The sequence below is a fragment of the Nannospalax galili genome, unplaced genomic scaffold (assembly GCF_000622305.1).
Source record: "Nannospalax galili isolate Female #2095 unplaced genomic scaffold, S.galili_v1.0 scaffold471, whole genome shotgun sequence".
NCBI lineage: Eukaryota > Metazoa > Chordata > Mammalia > Rodentia > Spalacidae > Nannospalax > Nannospalax galili.
This window is the reverse complement of record NW_008330333.1, coordinates 1,497,663-1,519,238: the sequence shown is the minus strand read 5'-3', so window position 1 is coordinate 1,519,238 and position 21,576 is coordinate 1,497,663. Positions and strand designations below refer to the sequence as shown.

Genomic DNA, 21,576 nt, shown 5'->3' with positions numbered 1-21,576 from the left:
ATGTACTACTCTTGCCGAGGTCCTGAGTTCAATTCCCAGAACTCACATGGGGTGGCTCACAAGTGCCTATAACTCTAACACCAGGGGATCTAACATCCCTTTCAGCTACCTCAGGTACCTGCACTCACATGCACATATCCCCCCACCCCACATACACATAACTTAAAATAAAAAACAAATGCCCCATTTAAACACTGTCAAAAGATCTGCACAACTCACCAAAGACAGAGATATAAAATAAGCATATGAAAAGATTTTGGTTTCTCATGTCACTAGGAAAATGAAATACCATACACCCCTACTAGAAAAGCAAAGATACATAAACACTGGCAACACCAAATCTGGAGAGGATGGGAAGCAACATGAATTCTAACCCTTTGATGGTAGAATACAAAATGAAATAGCCGCTCTGGAAAAGTTTGGCAGTGTCTGACAAAATTAAATGCAATACATAAATGCTTTATTGTATTTACCCAAATGATCTGAAAACTGATGCATATACAAAACCTGCACGAGGCTGGGCGTGGTGGCGCATGCCTTTAATCCCAGCACTTGGGAGGCAGAGGCAGGCAGATCTCTGAGTTCAAGACCAGCCTGGTCTACATGGTAAGTTCCAAGACAGCTGGGGCTACAGGGTGATCCTGTCTCAAAAAAGACCAAAAAAAAAAAAAAACCCAAAAAACTCCAAAAATCCCACCCCCCCCAAAAAAAACGTGCACAAGGATACTTACAGCAGCTTTACTCATAGTTGCCAAAATTTAGAAGTAACCAATGTATTCTTCAATAAGTGAATGATTCTACTGTGATACATCCAGACAATAAAATACTATTTAGCACTAAAATGAGTTATTAAGACAGAGGAGAGGCCTGGGGATGCAGCTCAGTTGGTACAGTACTTGCTTAGCATACAAGAAGCCCTGAGTTCAATACAAAGCACCATATAAACTGGGAATTGTGGTGAATACCTGCAATCCAAAGACTTGGGAGGTGCAGGCAAGATCAGAATTTCAGGTCATACTCATCTACATTCAAGTTTCAAGCTAACCTTGGCTACATGAAACCCTGTCTTAAAAAGAAAGGGGATGGGGAGGGAGGGAAGGAGAGAGGAAGAAAGGCACGTGAGATACCTTGGTCAATGAAGGACCTTTCTGCCAAGCCTTGTGATCTGAGTTCAGTCAACATGGTGGGACCCACATGGTAGGAAGGGAGAACCAACTCCCAAAAGTTGTGCTTGGACCTGCACATGTACACTGTAGCACGAAAACACATCCATACCCACACAATGTTTTTAAGAATTACTTGTATTAATCTTGGAGAAGTGAGTCCTTCTGAATTGGTCTTTGAGGGGCAAGTCTTTGTGTCCTCTTTTAAGACAGGGTACAGTTTCTAGTATCTGCCAGCAGTAATGTCAGGGGAATCTCAAACTTCCACTTTCTGTGTGATATCTGTCACCCACTGAGCAGCTGTGAGGAATGGTGGAAGAACATTCTAATGAATCAGGTGATAATGGGATGCAGTTTTGTTCTGTTAGCTTTCTTTGATTCCCTACAGCAGTGAAAGAATTAGGTCAACATTGTCCCAAGTGGTGCGCCACAAAAACCGTTCTGAGATCTGAGGTATGACATTACACATATCATTACACCAGCGCCTCCATGGATAAATAAAGCCAGCAAATATACCACTCTTACACTCTTCTTTGACCCCACCCCTCAGTTTCACATTATACATTTAAATATAAATGCTCTGAGTTGTAGTGCAGGTCTGTAATCTCAGTATGTTGGAAACTTAAACAGGAGGATGAGTTCAAGCCCAGAATGGGCTACAGAGTGAGACTTTGCCATAGAACTGAGTAAGTACCAAGTGATCTGAGAATTCCCTCCATAACAAAACATTAATCTTATTAAACTCACTATTACCAAATATACCTCGGTGTTGGAATATTTTTTGATACACTTCTGAACATCTCATAGTGTTCTCTGAGGACCAGTTTGGAACCAACTGAAGAGGTAAGAGTCCAGAGAACTTCCCAGATTCTTGTGTATGTCTTAGTTTTCAGAGACTGTGGGAAGAGAGGGTCCAAACACTTGCAAGTCTAATAAGTCTGTGTCAGCATTCAGATCCTTGCTACTTTTAAGTCCTGGATTGCAGACATTGTGGGAAAGGTGCTGGCAGGATAATGAACCCAGGTGCATATGGAATCTGGTTTTTGTATTCCAGAATAAAGCTAAACTATAGTCTTGGAAGTTTACACACTTGGAATGATGGTTTTAGGATTTCATGTCCTCAGCAGATGAATCCTCAGTGTGCTCCTGCACAGGACCTACATGCTCTTATCTTGTCTACAAAAGAACAAGACCAGGAGTCACAACCATCATATATATAACCCACTAAACACCTGATACCTTAAGAGGGGTGACCATAATTAAAGCTCAAGTGGCCTTATCAGTTTCTTCTGTTTGACAGGTATTTTTATTCTTGTGCTAGGCTTGTGCTCAACACTGGGGGGAAGACTACAAGACAGATGCAGATCTTCTCTCTTGATTGTCTACATTATAATGGGAGACAAGAGTCAAACCAAAGTAAACAAAACAATTAACTCTAGGTTGTTCAAACATGCTACAAAAGAAATAAAAATAGTGCTCAGGGTGATAAGAATTTATAATCTATTAGTACGAGAGAAAGGCAAGGGAAGAGGGAGCCACTGGATTAACTTTAGGATGGGCACTGTGAAAGTTCTAATTTACAATGTAGGGCTTTGGTGAATGGAGCCTTATTTATCAACAAAACTGGCAATATGAGCTTCTTTGAGCATAAACAGCTTTGAACAAAGAAAATATTTACTTACTATAATGAAGGAATGAAAGAATATACTTTAGCAAGGTAAAAAAAAAAGTACAGACAATATTTCAGGGGACTAGACTAGCAAGATGGCTGAGTTGGCAGAGCACTTGCCACACAAGAAGCTGACCTGGTAACCTGAGTTTGATCTCTACATAAAGGTGGAAGGAGAGAACGGACTTCAAAAAGTTGTCCTCTCACCTCGACACATGCACTGTGGCATGCACACACCTCCATTCATGCAATAAATTTTTAAAAAGAATATTTCAAGTCAGGCATGGTGGCACAAGCCCATAATCACATTGCTCAGGAAGCTGAGGCAAGAGTTCAAGACCACTCTGGGGGAACATAATCAATGTCAAAAAAGTAAAGAAATCTAGGCATGTTGATACATGCTTATACTCCTAGCACTCAGGTAGAAAAGGATCAACAGTTCAGTGACAGTCTTAGCTACAGAGCAAGTTTGGGGACAGTCTGAGTTATAAAAGGCCGTGCCTCAAAAAAGTAACCAAACCAGATCAAATAAAATTATTTATCTGGGAATCAATCAAGAAATAGCAATGTTTTATAAGCTAGAAATGAACATGATACAATGTCACTCAGGTTGATTGATCAGGGATAACATGCTGCTCCTACTAAACTTTCTTTTATACCTAAGCTACGTGATAACCAATAAACCCTCTAGTGACGGTGTATGGAACAAATCCATGCTTACGGCTCTGAGCCTCAATGTCCTCAATTGTAAGTTATAAGAAGGCTGGAGAGATGGCTCAGCAAATAAAAGAGCTTGTTCTGAAAACCTATAAACCTAATGACCTGTGTTTGAAAGCTGTCCTTTTATTTCCACGTGGTGCACAGGTAGACACACACACACACACACACAAATTTCTGAACAGATTTAGAAGAGACCGTCTCTTCAATCTCTTTCCTGATATACCTTAAAGCTCTACTACGACTATACCTAAGCCACTGGTAGCTAAAAAGCTGAATTATGAAACCCGAAATCTGCGGGCTATACATACAATTAGCAATTTATAAAATATATCACCTGAGGTGGTTGTTAAAATACTTGTGCTGAAGATTACAGGTAGACAAAGTCTAAGAACTTTGAGTATGAAATAAAACATTGATGTGGAATTTCCCATACTTGCCTAAAACATCAGTTCTCAGACCTTTTCTTTTAGAAACATAATCTGCTAACTAGATACTCAGGTCTCCATGTCAACTAAGCCACAAACTCTGCTTAGAGCATAAATATATTATAGTTCTTATACAATTGTCTTGTTCTCAGTAACAAACAAAAGCCACATTAAAAGTTAAACACATAAACTGTAAGGAGTTCATTCTAAATTCCCACTAGTTTTCATGCATGCCTTGATTAAGTGCTAATTTTCATGGCTGTTTTTTCCTATTGGCATTATAAAAGTAAGGAAATAGTGTTAGACTTTTTAAATTACATAAAATTCTTTACATCTAATCTATATTCATGGCTACAAATTCCAACCTATTTTCATATCTCATTAAGGATGTTTTTCATTTTCCAAACACCGCAAATGAGAGGCATAAAATTGTGCATCTGGCAGGTTTCTTGGGGTTGAAATATGATTTCAACACAGTAAGAATTGTGCTAACAGAACTTAAGAAGCGAAGTTGCTAAACTTTAAGAACACAAATGATGTCCAACCTTGTGAACACAGTCCAAAGATAAAAGAAATCCTAATTTCTAGAAAATTTTGCTAGATTTTATCCCTGCCCCACTATGGTTTGCATATAAATGTATGTTAATGTTTTGTTTTAGAAGTCTATGCTCCAAGTATTTCTACTCTGTCTGCTCCAAGATCGAAACTGGTGCAAAACTATTACTGACTGCTGTGACCAGAGACTACCAATTGGCTGCATCTGCTTTTGAAGCTGAAATTGCTATTTTCCAAGATACAATCCAAAAACAGCCCTTCCCCTTATTTAGAGTGATCTTAAAACACTTGTTTTGCTAAGGAATTCCCTGATGGTAGAAGCAAAAATAGGAGGAAGTACAATTAACTTATTCCCTAGAGAGCAAATCTTGATTTCTGTGAAGCATGTTTATAGCCCCAAAATTTCTGATCAAAAATTTTTCATGCTTCATAATTTTGCATTTTTTCATTGACTTTAGAACCAAGCTTCATTTGATGATGTTCTTCAGAATGAGGACACTGAACAAACTTCTCTTCATCCATGGAGTTTCTGGTGTCTAAGAAGGCTTGACCGCCGACTAAAGTTTCTCTTGCATATACTACATGTATAAGGCTGCTCACCTGTGTGTGTTCTCTGGTGTTTAACAAGGTGGGAGTTCTGACTGAATTTTTTTCCACATTCATGACATGAAAAAGGCTTCTCGCCTGTATGAGTTCTTTGGTGTGTGTGAAGATTTGTATTTTGACTGAAGCTTTTCCCACACCATGAACATTTATATGGTTTTATTCCTTGGTGTGTTGTTAAGTGCTTATTAAGATCTGAACTCCATCTAAACCTCTTATCACACTGCTGACATTTATAAGGTTTCTCTTCAGTATGAATTCTTTGGTGCTTAATAAGGTCAGAGCTAACTCTGAAGCTTTTCCCACATTCTTGGCATTTAAAAGGCTTCTCTCCTGCCTGGTCTTTCTTGTGAAGATCCATAAGTCTTAGCAGCTCTTGTTTCCATGTTGAAAATTTCCTTCTTTTCTTCACTGGACAATCTCGTTGACGTTTCCCGACTCTGTGCATATCACAACATTTCTGTTTTACTGTTGCTTTCTGGGAAACTTTTACTTTGGACTTTTTTGATACTACACTTGGTGTTTTCATTTCCAAGTCAGAATGATATACAAGCTGATGATTTTCAGTGTCATTTTTTTGCTTTAATCCTGTTAGAATAAACATAGAATCAGTCATCTGTATTCTAGAAACAAAAAAACATAGGAATAGAAAGCAAAATTATATGATTAAAATATATGCAACAATACACAAACACACCCCCTTAAGGAACAAAATATTAAAGGTTAAGTCCTTGTAAGGATTCACATCAAGGCATGTCTCTTCTTTCCCCTTTGTGTGATTTACCTACAGGAGAGACTATGGGACTGTCTTTCAAATCTGAGGATCCTTGAACCCATGGCTCTTCTCCTTGTTCCAGACAGGAAATCACTTTAGGTTTGGGGAGCACAGATAATGCTGTGAAATGAAAAAAATTAGTTTGAGGGCTGTGAATTAACAGTGAATTAGCTAAATCTAGACTACTCAGAAAGAAAGACCTCCCCCCTTTTTTTTTTCTTGTCTTTTTAAAGCAGGGTATCCCTGTAGCCCCAGCTGTCCTGGAACTCACTATGTAGACTAGGCTGGCCTTGAACTCAAAGAGATCTGTCTGCCTCTGCCTCCCAAGTGCTGGGACTACAGGTGTGCGCCACCATGCCTGGCTGAAAGACCCTTTTGTAGTGTGTTGCTGCAAATGAATAAATGGACAGACTTCTATACCCACTATCTTGTTTAGACTCCACTGCATTAACAAGTATATGCAGGGCAGAGATTTTGAAATGATCCCAATGTAGATCAATGAAAAGGATAATATGGGCTATGAGAATACAGTGCCTTTGCCCTCTTCTGCCACCAAGACATTCTCATGTTCAACCAAATTCCAGAGGTTGTAAGAAATATAGGCTGGTTCCAAATACTCCTTAAGAGGATTCATCTTGAAGACCAGGTATAGAGGAGTCAGTGTGAAAGAGAATAAGCTGATTAGCACGTGCATTAAGTTTCTTACTGTCATAATTATAGTTGCTTATTTATCTTTTACTTATTTAGCACTAAGCCCAGGACAAGAACAGACTTCTACCCCTTATAACTAACTCATTTTTATTTTCTTTTAAAAATTACTTTGTACCTACACTGGGGAGGGGGTGACACCTAACACATCAAGCATGTGGAGGTCAGAGGACAACTTTGTGGAGTCAGTTCCTTCTTGCCACCTTTATGTGAGTTCTGAGGATCAAACTCATATTGTTAGGCTTTTGTAATAAGCACCCTGACCTGCTGATCCACCTTGTTGGCCACCCACTATAACTCATTCTTTGATATCCAGCTAGAAAAAACACCAAAAGCACTTGATGGACTATTTTTAGTTTATCCAGTATAGGAAGTATTTGTCATCATTCTTTTGAGACAGGGTATCATACTGTAACCCATGTTATTCTGGAACTCACACTGTAGCCCAGGCTGGCCTCAAACTTGCAGCATTCTTCCTGTTCCAGCTTCTTGAGAGCTAGAATTACAGACATGAATCACCATGTCTGGATTATTCATTCTGTCCATAAATACTGGGGTGAGGGGACTGGACAATGTTAAGTCAGTGGTTGAGCATATGTACAAGGTCCTGGTTTCAATACTCAGCATCAAATACAGATGAATATTTATTAGGTGGTTATGATGTGCTAGATACTTCACTATAGGCTGAGGATATAGTAGTGAAGAAGTCAAAGTTCCATGATTTCATAAAGTTTACATTCTAGTAGGATCATGAAGAAATACATTAGAAACAAAATGTTAGAAAGTAGTATGAAGAAAACTAAACACGGCAAGATGAATTCTGATATTTTGCTCTTTTGAAGCTTATTTTAGATACGGTTTTATAGACTTCTTCCTTGAGAAAGTAGTATTTGAACAGAAAGCTGAAAGTATGCTATAAAGAAGAAAAGATAAAGTAAAAATGAGCATAGCAAGTCAGGAAACTTCAGGAAAACATTATATATCTAAAGAAGACTGAGCAAGGTCATGAATATAGGAGATAAGCCAGACCATAGGGGATTCTTGTATACTAGTAAGGAATCTAAATTTTATTTATTTATTTATTTTTGGTCTTTTTGAGACAAGGTTTCCCTGTAGCCCCAGCTGGCCTGGAACTCGCTATATAGACCAGACTGGCCTTGAACTCACAGAGATCGGCCTCCCTCTGACTCCCGAGTGCTAGGATTAAAGGCCTGCACCACCACACCCAGTAGGAATCTAAATTTTATTAATTTAAGAAATCAACACAGCCAGGTGTGGTGGTGCATGCCTTTCATCCCAGAACTTAGAAGGCAGAGAGGCAAGTGGATCTCTGTGAGTTTGAGGCCAACATGGTCTACATAGCCAGTTCCAGGTCAATCAGGACTACACTGTGAAAACTAGCCCCTCACCCCCGGCAAATTTTTTTTAAAGTAAGCAATACAATGGGACTAGAGAGATGGGTCAGAGGTTACGAGTACTTGCTGCTCTTGCAGAGGACCTGAAAATGGTTCTCAGCACCCAGGTAAGGTAACTTTCACCTGCCTGTAACTCCACTTATGTCTAACTCGTCTAGACTTTGAGGGCATCTGCATTCACACATGTACAAACCCACATATAGACACGCTAATATACACATAATTTAAAAGAAAAGAAATCAATGGTGGATTTTGAAGCAAGGAATCATAAGGTATTATGAAGATGACTCTAGATGCTGTATAGCAGACAGTGTTAGGAAGAAAACAGAGTGGACAGTGGTGCCAGTTAGAAATCTATCTGGTTTGGGGGCTGAAGAGACGGCTCAGCAGTAAGAACACTTGCTGTTCTTCAAGGAGACCTGGGTTCAATTCCTAGCACCCACATGGTGGCTAACAAATGTCTGTAACTCCAGTTTCATGGGAATCTGACACCATCTTCTGGCCTCTGTGGGCACTGCACACGTGGTACACGTATACATGCAAGCAAAACACTCATACACTTAAAATAAAAATAACAAAATATTTAAAAAATAGAAATCTGGTTTATTACGATATTTAGGCCAGTTCATTAAGTTTCTTACTGTCATAATTATAGTTGCTTATTTTTCTTTTACTTATTTAGCTCTAAGCCCAGGACAAGAATAGACTTCTACCCCTTATAAAGTTGAGACATGGTTGAACTCGGGATATAACATGAAAGTAGAATAAAACTTGCTGTTTGGTTATTAGGAGGCTATGAAGGTAAGGCTAAAGGATGACTGTACATTTTTTGCCCTGAGTAACTGGGAAATGGTGATGCCCTTTACCAAATGAAAAAGCCATGAAAGAACAAATTTAGAGTTAAAAGAAATGGAATGGATCATTAATTTTATTTAAGCTAATAAATGAGCATATACATAGGGAAAATCTGGATACATCTCTCTCCTTCCCCTTCACTACCTGAGAAACAGCCAACTAACAGAAGAGTGGGACTCAGAGAGGTTTATTCTCAATAAGAAAAAAATGAGATCACTCAACTTCACAAAAGAAGAGCTGAACCTCTACCTAGAAAGATTAACAGTCTCACAATTTTCCTGCATTACATCATTGTAGAAGACAGCCTTGAGTGGGATCCAATAACTCCCATTCTTCCTGGCTACTTCTGAAAACATCAACAAGTTCTAAAGAGAATGGACTTCAGTTTATTATTTGCCATTACTAACTGGATAAGAACTGCATAGTAGGCCAGGTTTTGAAGAAATTGATGGTACATGACCAATTTTTTTTAACTTAAGAAAAATTTTATTTATTATTTTATGTGTATGCGTGTATTGCTTGCATGTGGGTAAGTGCACCCATGTTGTGCAATGCCCTTGGAGGTCAGAAGAGGCTGTCGGATCCCCTGGGACTGGAGTTACAGACAGCTGTTAGCTACCATGTGGGTGCTGGATTTGAACCCAGGTCTTCTGCAAGAACAACCAGTGTCCTTAACCTCTGAGCCATCTCTCCCGCCCCAATGACCATTTTTTTTTTTTTAAGCTGAGAAAGCAGAAAGAAAGAAATTAAGGAATCAGAGCATAGCCTTAATCTCTTGGGCAAGCCTAGTTGTCTAAAGAACATCCAAGATGACATGTGATAATGTGTATTTGTACATGTACGTATGGAGACCAGAGAACCACCTGTGGGTTATTCCTGAGGGGACATCCTTGTTTGTTTATTTATTTACTTCTTATTTACTTTTGGGATAGAGGTTTCTTTCTTTTTTTCTTTTTTGGTCTTTTTTGAGACAGTAGCCCCAGCTGGCCTGGAACTCACTATGTAGACCAAGCTGGCCTTGAACTCACAGAGATCCACCTGCCTCTGCCTGCTGGGATTAAAGGAGTGTGCCACCATTCCCAGTGGGACAGGGGTTTCTTATTAGCCTGGAGCTCACCATGTAGGCTAGACTGGCTGGTCAGCAAGCCCCAGGGATCCTCCTGTCTCTGCCTCCCCAGCACTAGAATTATAAGCATGAGCCACCATACCCAGCTTTTTAAGTGGTTTCTGGGGATCAAACTCAAGTCCTTGTTCTTGCCCCACTAAGCCATATCCCCCAAGTTCTTTTTTTCATTCATTCATTCATTCATTCATTCACTCACTCATTCATTCATTCATAGTTTTGCTAGGAAGCCCTGCTTAGCCTGTTCCTCATGCTGAAGTCCAGGCTGGCCTCAAATTTTTGGCAACCCTCCTGCCTCAGCCTCCCTAGTGGTAAGATAACAGGCATGTGCCACCACATTTGCTTTGCTAGTTAGTCTTCTCAATTTAATCAGATTGATATGCCAGTAGGAGAATAAAGCATAATTCTAAGTCTGTCAGGGTGTTTCCAAGGAGGATTAGCTAAGTGGGAAAATATCTGTCTTCAGTGTAGGTGGCACTATTCCATAGGCTGATGGCTGGGATGAAGTAAAGGCAAAAAAGGAGAATGCCATCTAGAATAGGTATATTCCTTCTGCTTCCTAGTTGCCATGATGTGAACTCTTCTCCTGCCCAGTATCCTCACCCTCATGATGAACTGAAACCATTGAAACTGTGAGATTAAAGAAAACAGGGCAAGGGCACGAGTAGCAGATGACATCAGAGAGGTGAGGAGGGCTAGATCATGAGGATGTGGAGGTCATGGTAAAGAGTTGGGATTTTATATTGAATATAGGAAGTCAACACAGGAACTTAAAAACATCACTGGGGCATGGTGGCACATGCCTTTAGTCCCAGCACTTGGGAGGCAGAGGCAGGCGGATCTCTGTGAGATTAAGGACAGTCTTATCTATATAGCAAGTTCCAGGTTAGCTGTGATTACAGGGAGACCCTGTCTGAAAAAGAGGATCTCCCTGTAGCCACAGCTAACCTGGATTCCCTATGGAGACCAGGCTCATCGGAACTCACAGAGATCTGCCTGCCTCTGCCTCCCAAGTGCTAGGACTAAAGGCATGTGCCACCACACCTGGCCCAGTGATGTTTTTAAAAAGCTATTACCTGGGGCTGGAGAGATGGCTCAGTGGTTAAGAACACTGACTGTTCTTGCAGAAGACCCGGGTTTGAATCCCAGCACCCACATGGCAGCTAACAACTGTCTGTAACTCCAGATCCAGGGAATCAGACAGTTTCTCTGTCCTCCGCAGCACTGCACGACATGGGTGGACTTACCTACATGCATACACATAAAATAAAAGTAAATTAAAAAAAATAAAGCAATTGCCTAGATGCTAGCTTTGAAATCTTAGATATGAATGTTTCAATTTGAAAACCCAAAGAGGTCAGGAAACTAATAAACAGCTATGGGAGGGGTGTTTCCTGGGAGGGGAGGTAGAATGCAGTTATATAAAGGAGGAAAAGGGGAATAATAGAGTAGAAAGGGTTAAATGGGGTAGGGAATGGGAGAGCAGGGAAGAGGAGGAAGTATGGGGAGGAATAACTCACACTAAAGGCCTTTAGAAAAAGCCATGTGGAAACCTACCATTATAGAAGCTTCTTTATATATATATATAAGAGATTAAGGGGCTGGAGAGATGGCTCAGTGGTTAAGAACACTGACTGTTCTTGCAGAAGACCTGGGTTCGAATCCTAGCACCCACATGGCCGCTGACAACTATCTGTAACTCCAGTTCCAGGGGATCTGACAGCCTCTTCTGTCCTCAGTGGGCATCGCATGACATGGGTGCACTTACCTACAGGCAGGCAATACATGCATACACGTAAAATAAAAAGAAAAAGTCCTCTTTGAAAAAAAAAGAGATTAAAAGAAGTTACCTTGTAACAGGGGGACATTGTCCCTACTAGATACCATAGGCTAGCAAAGTAAAAAGCCCAATGCCAGGGCTGGAGAGATGGCTCAGTGGATAAGAACACTATCTGTTCTTGCAGAAGACCTGGCTTCGAATCCCAGCACCCAATGTCAGCTAACTGTCCATAACTCCAATTCCAGGGGATCTGACAGTCTCTTCTGTCCTCCACAGGCATTTCATGACACAGGTGCACTTACCTACATGCAGGCAATACACGCATACACATAAAATAAAAATAATAAAAACATTTAAACGCCAGTAATGGACTCCCTCTTTTGAAACTGTTGAGTGGGGGTCCCACAGATCCTCAAACAATACTGACCATTGATCCTGCTCTTGGTTACCCAAAGTAAGACCCTATTACTGAAGACACTATACACATGAGCTGTAGAAACAAGGAGAAATCAAGCTGATGTTGACTTCAAAGCTTTATCTTTACTGGCTAGCTTTCACAGTACACAAAGGTGCTATGCAGGGTACCTGAACAGAAAATTTAGCAAGACCCTTACACAGCTGTGAATCTTGCATTCTACAACTGGCTTGGAGGATATGCCCACCTGTGTAATAGTGGCATGATTATGGGAGTAATCAATCACTTCCTAATTGGATTTAAGTTCTGCTTCATAGGATGGAGCCCATAGCTGACATTGATAACAGGCCTAGGAACCTGATGCTTAGACAGGTCACACATGATAGAGAAGAGTCTAATACTATTATTCTGCTAAATAGATATTGTATTAAACTGATTCATAAGGACTTAAGTTATACCTTATACCCGTGGATTAATGCATTTCTCAGCTCTGACTGAAAAAGCTTCCTTATGCACCAGATGATGATTAACACAGAGAACTACAGTTCATGAACTCACAACAATGATAACTCCACGTACAAATCCCACCTAAGCTCAAGGCAGACAGAATCCCAGCATAGACATGAGGAAGTAGATCAGAAATCCTAACCCAACCCATCTGAGGAAATATTGGCAACTGATGGCTACTGGGAGGGAGAGAGTCAGCGTCATTTAAGGTGAGACTCTTGGTAGGTTGACCAGGCTCCAGTGGATGACCCCACATCAAAGGGCATTCAGGGACATAAATTTGACTCTCTGTCTCTTTCTGTCTGTCTGTCTGTCTGTGTGTGTATGTGTGCGTGTACACGGAATTGGGTTGTGGGTAGTAAGGAGGTGCAGATAGGGGCGGGGATCTAAAGACAATCAAAATATATGGTATGAAATTTGCAAAAAGTTTTAGAAAAAGAAAAGAGCTATGGAAGGGTGAAGAGTGGAGGCAGGAGTGTTAGCCAGAAAGTTATCTGATTTAACATATTGCTGGTTTTGACTAGAATCATAATAGTGGAAGAGGTCGAGACATGATTGTATCCAAGCTGTATTTTCAAAGTAGAGTTAATATCATTACATCATCTAATTAGTTATGGCTGATGGATGATAGCAAGATCAAAGCGAAGGGTGACAAATTTTTCAGCCTGAGATACTAAGTGGTTGTGCCTTTTATCAAGACAGAAAAAGACATGGGAAGAGCAAATCTGAAGAGGTATAGATGAGATAAAGCATTTTAGAATAAGAAATGGCATAGTCATTTGGGGAAAGCTCCCCAGGGATCTGCACATATCTTCCCTTGCACCCCTATCACCATCTAGTTCTGAACTAGCCAGCTACTGAAAGTGAAATTCACAGGACTTCATTCTTAGTAAGTCAAAAGGGTAGATTATATAACTTCTACACAAGGGAGAGAGAATCTTTACCCAGACAGATGACAGTCTCATAGTTTTCTTGCATTACACCATTGTAGAGAACCTTCTGAAAGGGATCCAATAACTCCCATTCTTCCTGGGAAAAATACACGGCCACATCTTCAAATTTTAACAAGCTCTGAAGAACAGAATGGATTTCAATTCAGTACTTGTGGCCACAGAAGCAGCCCAACCACATGGCTACAAACTGTGAGGTAGGCCAGACACTGAAGGAATTAAGAGTATGCAATTACATTCATACACTGCATAAGAATGTTTTGGTCAACAAAAGTCCACATGACAGTGGTTCCATAAGATTATACAGACAGGCTCTGTAAAATTTTTATTGCTTAGTGTCATAATTGAGCTATGTATTTCTCATGTTTGATACGGATATAAACAAACCTGCAACAGTAGCCCTATGAGAGTACAGCAAAGTTATATACAGCGTATTATATTTAAATAATTTATTGGTTTGTATATTTACTATGCTATACTAATTTTATTACTTTAGAGGCCTCTCAAGAGATTGACTTCTACCATTTAAGCTTATATAAGCACAATCTTATCCTCATCAAATGACTGACTTACACCCCTTTTTAAGCATAAATTACATATGTACAATGATGAAAAAAATCAACTATACATTTCTCAGAAAATATCTCCATTGTTAAGTACGAGTACATTTTAAAGACCGAGAAGGCAGGAAGGAGGCAAGGAATTAGCCTAGGAGGCATCCAGCTCCTAGGTGGAGAATAACTGGGTCTAACACATCTCTGAGCTTACCTGAACAATCTGAATCATGGGCAGCAGAGAAAGGTAGCTAAAACAGCTAGAAAGCACAGCTCACCTGGGACTCAGGCAAAATGAGCTCAGGAGCCACTGTCCAGTCTTTGTTATTTATCTGCTCAGGAAAGGCTAGACTCTGTTGATCAGGCACAGCTGTGGGTAGAAAAAGAACCATAGGAAATTTCTCATTTCTATGAACATCCTGGGCTCATTTTTAAAATACAGGTCTTGGGGCTAGAGAGATGGCTCAGCGGTTAAGAACACTAGCTGTTCTTGCAGAAGGCCTAGGTTCGAATCCCAGCACCTACATGGCAGCTAACAACTGTCCGTAACTCCAGTTTCCAGGGGATCTGACAGCCTCTTCTGTCCTCCTTGGGCATTGCACAACATGGGTGTACTTACTGACATGGAGGCAATACACACATACACATAATAAATGAATAAATAAATAAATAAAATAAAATATAGGTCCTGATTTTTTTTCCTGTAGAGATGTGACATTTTTACAAGTAATAGGTTGTGCAAGTGGCTTTCTTTTTTTTAATTTTTTAAATTTTATGTGTATGAGTGTATTGCCTGCATGTATGTGAGTACACCTGTGCTGTGCAATGCCGCGGAGGTCAGAAGAGGGCTTCCGATTCCCCTGGAACTGGAGTTAAGGATGGTTTGTAGCTGCCATGTGGGTGCTGGGAATCAAACCCAGGTCCTCTGCAAGAGCAGTCAGTGCTCTTAACCACTGAGCCATCTCTCCAGCCCAGCTTTCTTGTAAATAAGAACCAAGTATCTACAAGCTCTTGAAACTAGTTTCCCAGTTGTTTCCTTAGTTGTCATGAAAAATTAACAAACTTCTATTAAATTTTCTTCCTTTTTTTGAGTTGGGCAGAAATTAAAGGTATTTCAAATTGAAGTACTCAGGGAACTCTAGTATACTTTAGAAAACAAAGTCTTTTTCTTTCTGGCAGATAACTGTTCTCACATTCTGCCACTAATGGCCCATTTCTTTTCTCTAGGAGCCAATTCAGATCCCAATTCCTTCTGCATTTTCTGAGAACAGGGTGACCACAAACCTTCCTGGGAAATTTCTTTCCTTCCTTTCCACTTTCTAAGGAACAGAGCTCAAGAGTTTATTACCAGCATTCTGTAATTTAGATGTTTTTATACCCTAGGCCAAATCCCACTTTGCCCATAGTATTATATTCTACCTGAGGGGATGATTTCATAATTATCGTAATTATCATCATGAATACTTTTATAGCTCCAGTGAGCTGGGTATACATAACATTTTGGTTCAACAAATTACTATCACAGTATTCAGAAAAATTTTTTTATGAAGTTCCTTACCACTCTCATGTAATGGTTCAGTTTCTTTATGAGAACGCCTGCTCAGTTGTTCTGGTAGACCCTGGTATGTACTCCAAAATTCTTCATCCTGAGATACTTCCTGTGGTTGAGACTCTGATGGCTTCAGCTCAGAACCTGTTGTTTCTCTCAAAAGCATTTCATCCTTTCTCAGGTCATGGATTACAATCTAGAAATAATCCCTATCCTTAATATCACGGAACCTAAAGTATTTTTATTGAGAATTTCAAACAATAATATCACAGGACTTAATTCAGGTGGGAAGTAGAGGCAGGAGAACAAGTTTATATCCCAAACTACAGGAAGTATGAGACACTAAAGGAAATAAAGGACCTAAAGAAACATCACATTGGGCTACTGATGTTCCACAAAAATACTGTCCACAAACCTGGGAGAATTAAGAGGACTAAACTGTAGCTATTGCTGTTCCTCAACACAATATCCTTCACCCCTCTGCATATAGTAGACTTCAGGCCACTGGCATGTTGGACAGCCCATCTATTCTCATACACCTTGTTTAGCAGATTCTCTGTACTTACATCCCTTTAACTAGTGGCTATTTGTCTCCTCTTTTGGTAAAAAAAAAGTTATTAGTATATATTAATTATACATTATGGATTTTATTATACTTAATGTTTTATTTAATTCTATGTGTATAAAAATTTGCTTTACCTGCTCATATATAAGTATACCACAACAGATGACTGTTGGTCACCATGTAAGTGCTGGGAACTGAACCTGGGTCCTCTAGAACAACAGCAAGTGCTCTTAACCACTGAGCCCTCTGATTTCATTAACCCTCTCTCCGGCCCTCTGATTTCATTATATTTTAATACATGTACATGATGTATTTCAATCATATTCAATCCCTCCTGACATTTTCTTATCCTCTTCTATTTTTGTGGGTTTTTTTTTGCTTTTTTTTTTTTGATGACTGATGACTTTCATTAGGATTGCTTACAAGACCATGGATGAGTTTGTTTACAGGAGCATGAGTACTTTACCAGTGGCTATATCACTAAAGAAAAGGTCTCTCCATCCTCCATCAAACATTAACTGTGGATAGATCTTCAGGGAAGAGTGAGGCCATATGAAACCTTCCTCCCTCCATGGAATCTTCTCATTTGCTCTAAAACTTCCATGGAATCTTCTCATTTGCTCTAAAACTAAGGAATGAAATAAATATTTTCCTGTTGGTCAGATTTTCTCTAGTGTCAGGGAAAGTTTTCAGAGAACGCAGATAGAGAAAAAAGAAGAGTGATGTTACCACAGACCCCCTTACTATGTGGGGATAGGGGCCAAATTATCATTTACCCCTACTACAACCTTGGCAGTCTGATCTCCTTGCAGCTTGGAAAAAGGCCAGGTTGCCTTTGGGGGACCTCCATGGTAGGGACCTTGTTTGATATCCTCAGCCTTCCAACTGGCGACCTCTCCATATGCCCAATTGTGTAGTCACCAAATTAGGACTAACAATTCTCAGGAAGCCCAGATTTTCTTTCAAGTCCCTGAAACCACCTGTTGGGCATGCACCTTTGGTCTAAATAAGTGTGTGACTGTAGAAAACCAAGAGTGGGACTCTTACCATGGAGATATGTGCATATAATCCATGTTCTCCCCAGGTTTATCTCTATAGCAGAGAGGAAGAGAAGGAAGACTTCCACTTTAACCCAGGTCTCTCAAGGCCCAAGAGAAGTCCTGCCACCATCCTTGTCCCCCTGCTTGTGGGAACAGGAATCACAGGTTCCAATGCCTTGGGTGCTGCCACCCTAGTCATGGGTAATAAAAATTTCAGGCTTCTAAGCCCTCAGATAGACAGAGACATCAGACATCTACAGGACTCCATTGGACAGTTGGAAACAGGTCGACTCCATAGCTGAAATGGTGCTACAAAACAGAAGGCGGCTGGACCTACTGTTCCTAAAGGAAGATGGCTAATCACTAGAAGGGCTGTGGAGCTCATCTACAGTACACAGAACACCATCAGAATCTTTCATCTCACAGCTACTATTGAGATTTCCCTTCTTTCCAATCTGTTACCCTATTTTGTTTATTTTTTTTGACAAGGTCTCCTAGTCCCAGCCTGCCTGGAACTCACTATGCATATCAGGTTGGCCTTGATCTCACAGAGATCCACCTGCCTCTGCCTCCTCAGTGCTGGAATTAAAGGCCTGTACCACCACATCCTGCTGCTAACATTTTTTTTTTTGTCCTACTTTTTACTCTTTCTGTGCAATCTTTACCTAGTTGTTTGATTACTAGTTCTCTCTTACTGTCCTTGGGCTCCATCCATCTTTAAATCCTCTATTTTGGATACTTCCCCTCCCCTTTATTTTCTTAATTATTATTTTTTTTAAATATTTTGTTTTTATTTTGTGTATGAGTGTATTGTATATAAGTGCACCTGTGTTGTACAATGCCCATGGAGGTCAGAAAAGGGCGTTGGATCCTCTGGAACTGGAGTTACAGACAGTTGTTAGCCACCACGTGGGTGCTGGGAACTGGGTCCTCTGCAAGAGCAGACAGTGCTCTTAATCAATGAGCCATCTCTCCAGTCCCTTGCCTTTTATTTCTAAGAATTTTGGTTCTGTTTGATATGGTGGGCACAGTCCTATAATCTTAGCTACATGAAAGGCTAACAGGAGTATCACACATTCAAGGCCTGCCTGGGCTGCATAGTGAGACCCTATATCAAAATGAAAGGCCCCAATAGATAGTTCTAAATCCATGGTCACACAGACAGCTGTCATTGAACTCAGTAGGTCACAAAACAAAGATATGGATATGGTAAAGAGATCTGCAGGGAGGAAGGGGTGTTGACAGGGGTGGGAGAGGACGGGGTGATAATAATTAGAATGTATTATATTCATGTAAGAACTTGTCAAAGAACAAGTTTAATAAAAATTTAAAAATAGGGCAGGAGGGATGGCTCAGTGGGTAATGTATTTGCTATGCAAGCATAAGAACTTGAGTTCCATTCCTAGCACCCACATAAAAGCAAGGCATAGCGGCTTGTGTCTTTAATCCCAGAGCTGGTAACAGGTGGATGGCAGGGGGCACTCACACCACTGCCAGTTTAGCCAAAAATAGTGAGCTCTAGATTCAGTGAGCAATCCTATCTCAAAAACATAAGATGGTGAGCACCTGACATTTATCTCTGGTTTCCACATGCAGAGGTGACACATATACACAAATTAGGGGGGTATAGCTAAGTGGCAGAAAGCCTGTCTAGCATACCCAAGGCCTTGGGTTCAATCCCCTAGCACTGAAAAAAGTTTCTAGCTCTTTAGCCAAGACCATTACTCTCAATTCATCATGGTTCCAAAGTGGGAAAACATCTTTTTTTCTCAAGTGAAGGCAGTCTCTGCCATGATCCCTGACAAGTGGACTGACTTTTCCTATATGCTTATTATGCTTCATTCCACCTTAAGTACCCTAAAGGAACAATATAAAATGACTTAATAATTTGAAATTTAACTTCTCCCACCCCATTATAGCCATTGTCACCCTATTTCACTGTACACGTCAGTAATTTTTCTTCTCACCCCATTCCTTATTTGATCAGATTCCCTCTGCAAGTGCTCTACCAGGGCCACGGCTTCTTCGGTGCTCTGTGGACAGTGCTTCTGTATCTGAGTTTGCATCTCCCTTGGCAGAATGGTCAGAAACTGTTCTAGCACAAGTAGTTCCAAGATCTGTTCTTTTGAGTGGATCTCTGGTCTCAGCCACAGACGGCATAATTCCTGAAGCTGGCTGACAGCCTCACGGGGTCCAGCTGCTTTGTGATAACTGAAGTTCCAGAAGTGCCAGCAAAAGCTCTGAGGTTCAAAACTGTCTGTTTGGGGAGTTGATTTTTCACTTTGACTGGACCACTCTGTCACAGGCTCCTCTGTCTCCCACAAAGCACTGATCTGAGGGTCCAAATACTCCACCACTTTCAGATTCACCATGATCATTCTGCTCTTATACCAGTTTTGCTTCTATGTCTTTATTGACAACACCTTTGACAACTGAGGTCCAGGCTGGCCTGATGTTAAAGTCAATGGAAGTATCTTCTTCCAAGGGCACTGAAGACAGAGGTGATAGGGAGAGGAACATGCAATAAAAAAGACACATGAACTTTAAGACGTGTTCCTTCATTGTGACAGAAAAATGAATAGAAAAGGTCCTGGCTTGCCTCTCCCTTTAAACTACTAGGCCTGTTTCTCTTCCCTTGATTACTCAAAGTGCAACACAGCTTAAGAACGACAAATGTCAACTGATATGCTCACCTTTTTCTTAACTCAGGAATGGTAGGTGTTTGGAATATTGACAGGCACTGGCTGAAAGGAGTTTTGGGATTATCCAGAGACTTGATTTGTATGCTTCCATGTCCCCATAGGGAAAAAAGGGAGGAAATAAGAACATTCTGAGTTTCGCTTAAATTTTAAGTCGCTGGGCATGGTGGCACATGCCTTTGATACCAGCTCTAGGGAGGCAGAGGCAAGTGTATGTCTGTGAGTTCAAGAACAGTGTGGTCTACATAGTGAGTTCCAGGTTAGCTGGGGCTACAGGGAAGACCCTATCTCAAAAAGACACCCCCCCCAAATTAAAATTAACAAGTCACCCCAGTTCTTGTCTTGGTACTTTAATAACTTTTCATCTACTTTCCACTCTATTAACAAAGGCAGAGCTGAGATGTTGAGACCAATGTACCAGAAAAACAAGGAAAAACCTGCCATATTCTTAAAAAGCATCTCCTCACAATGAAGCAACTAGACAGTTATAAACACTATGCAGGTGATTTATATACACTTTATATTTATCTGAGCTACAAAAAGGGTTCTGTTTACAGAATATTGTTTTTTTAAGTGAGAGCTGATTATGTGTCATGCTACTGATTTTTGTATTTCTTCGAGAATCATTTAGACCTGCAACTGAGACTTAAAGAGAGTTTCATGTGCCTCCCTTTCCCTAAGGTGAGCCAAAACTTTGTCCAGCATGCTATGGGAAAGAAATGGGCAGCTTCGTGTTATCCACCCAGACTCAGGAAGCACGGTTTGTCTTGACTTTGTATCTGCATAAGCTATTTTTTTTTTAATTTATATTTTGTGTGTTGCCTACATGTATGTAAACGCACATGTGTAAAAATGACCCTGAAGGTCAGAAGAGGGTGCTGGATCCCCCTGGAACTAGGTTTATACCTAACGGTTGTTAGCTGCCGTGTGGGTGCTGGGAACTGACGCAGGGTCCTCTGCAGGGGCAGTCAGTGCTCTTAATTCTAACCTGTCAGCCATCTCTCCAGCCCCTGCATAAGTTATTTCTGGGGCTACCTCCTCTTCTGCTAGCAGTGGCCGGGCATATAACGTCGCAGAAGGAGGGAAAGTTCCTCCTGGGCTACCGGTAGATGCTGTGCTGCCCCTCCCAGAGCCAGCACCCAGCAGATGAGCTGGCCCAGAGTTGAACCAGCGCAAGGGCTTCGCGACCTGACGGCGGTGTCCAGGAGGGCGCTACAGCTAAGGATTGCTAACTCTCCTACAGGCCCACACGCCTAAAGCGGCCACCAAGGGAACACACAGCGTCCGGGTTACATGGAACAGCCAGCCTTCCGTGGAAGCCGCCTTCCATTAGCTCACCTGCGAGTCGCCGCCCTCAGCAGCGCAGCTCTTCCCCAGCCCCGCCAGACGCCAGCCCGCCAGCCCGCCAGCAGCTCCGAAAGGAGCGACGCGACTGCCCGGAGACTAATGGAGCCACTCACAGCTCCTAAATGAGAGTTTGAGCGTGTGGGGCCGGAAGCGGAAGTG

The 21,576-nt window shown here is 41.0% G+C and overlaps 1 protein-coding gene across 5 annotated transcripts; it reads right to left on the bottom strand.

Annotated features, from left to right (window-relative positions):
* Nucleotides 1–686: 686 nt before the first annotated feature.
* Znf75a (zinc finger protein 75a) lies at nucleotides 687–21,550 on the bottom strand. 5 transcript variants are annotated; one of them, XM_008846024.3, is made up of 8 exons: nucleotides 21,409–21,550; nucleotides 19,339–19,860; nucleotides 15,776–15,962; nucleotides 14,496–14,587; nucleotides 13,658–13,784; nucleotides 5,920–6,030; nucleotides 5,133–5,723; nucleotides 687–2,339 (listed from the first exon to the last, which is right to left on the bottom strand). In XM_008846024.3, exons 2-8 carry the CDS (start codon nucleotides 19,747–19,749, stop codon nucleotides 2,299–2,301), a joined length of 1,560 nt encoding a protein of 519 aa, XP_008844246.1. In that variant the 5' UTR covers nucleotides 19,750–19,860; nucleotides 21,409–21,550; the 3' UTR covers nucleotides 687–2,298. The 5 variants fall into 5 exon arrangements, with proteins under 5 accessions (XP_008844246.1, XP_008844242.1, XP_029425952.1 ...); XM_008846020.3 differs by lacking the exon at nucleotides 687–2,339 and having other exon boundaries at nucleotides 3,357–5,723; XM_017801399.2 differs by lacking the exon at nucleotides 687–2,339 and having other exon boundaries at nucleotides 5,528–5,723; nucleotides 5,924–6,030.
* Between the last annotated feature and the right edge of the window lie 26 nt (nucleotides 21,551–21,576).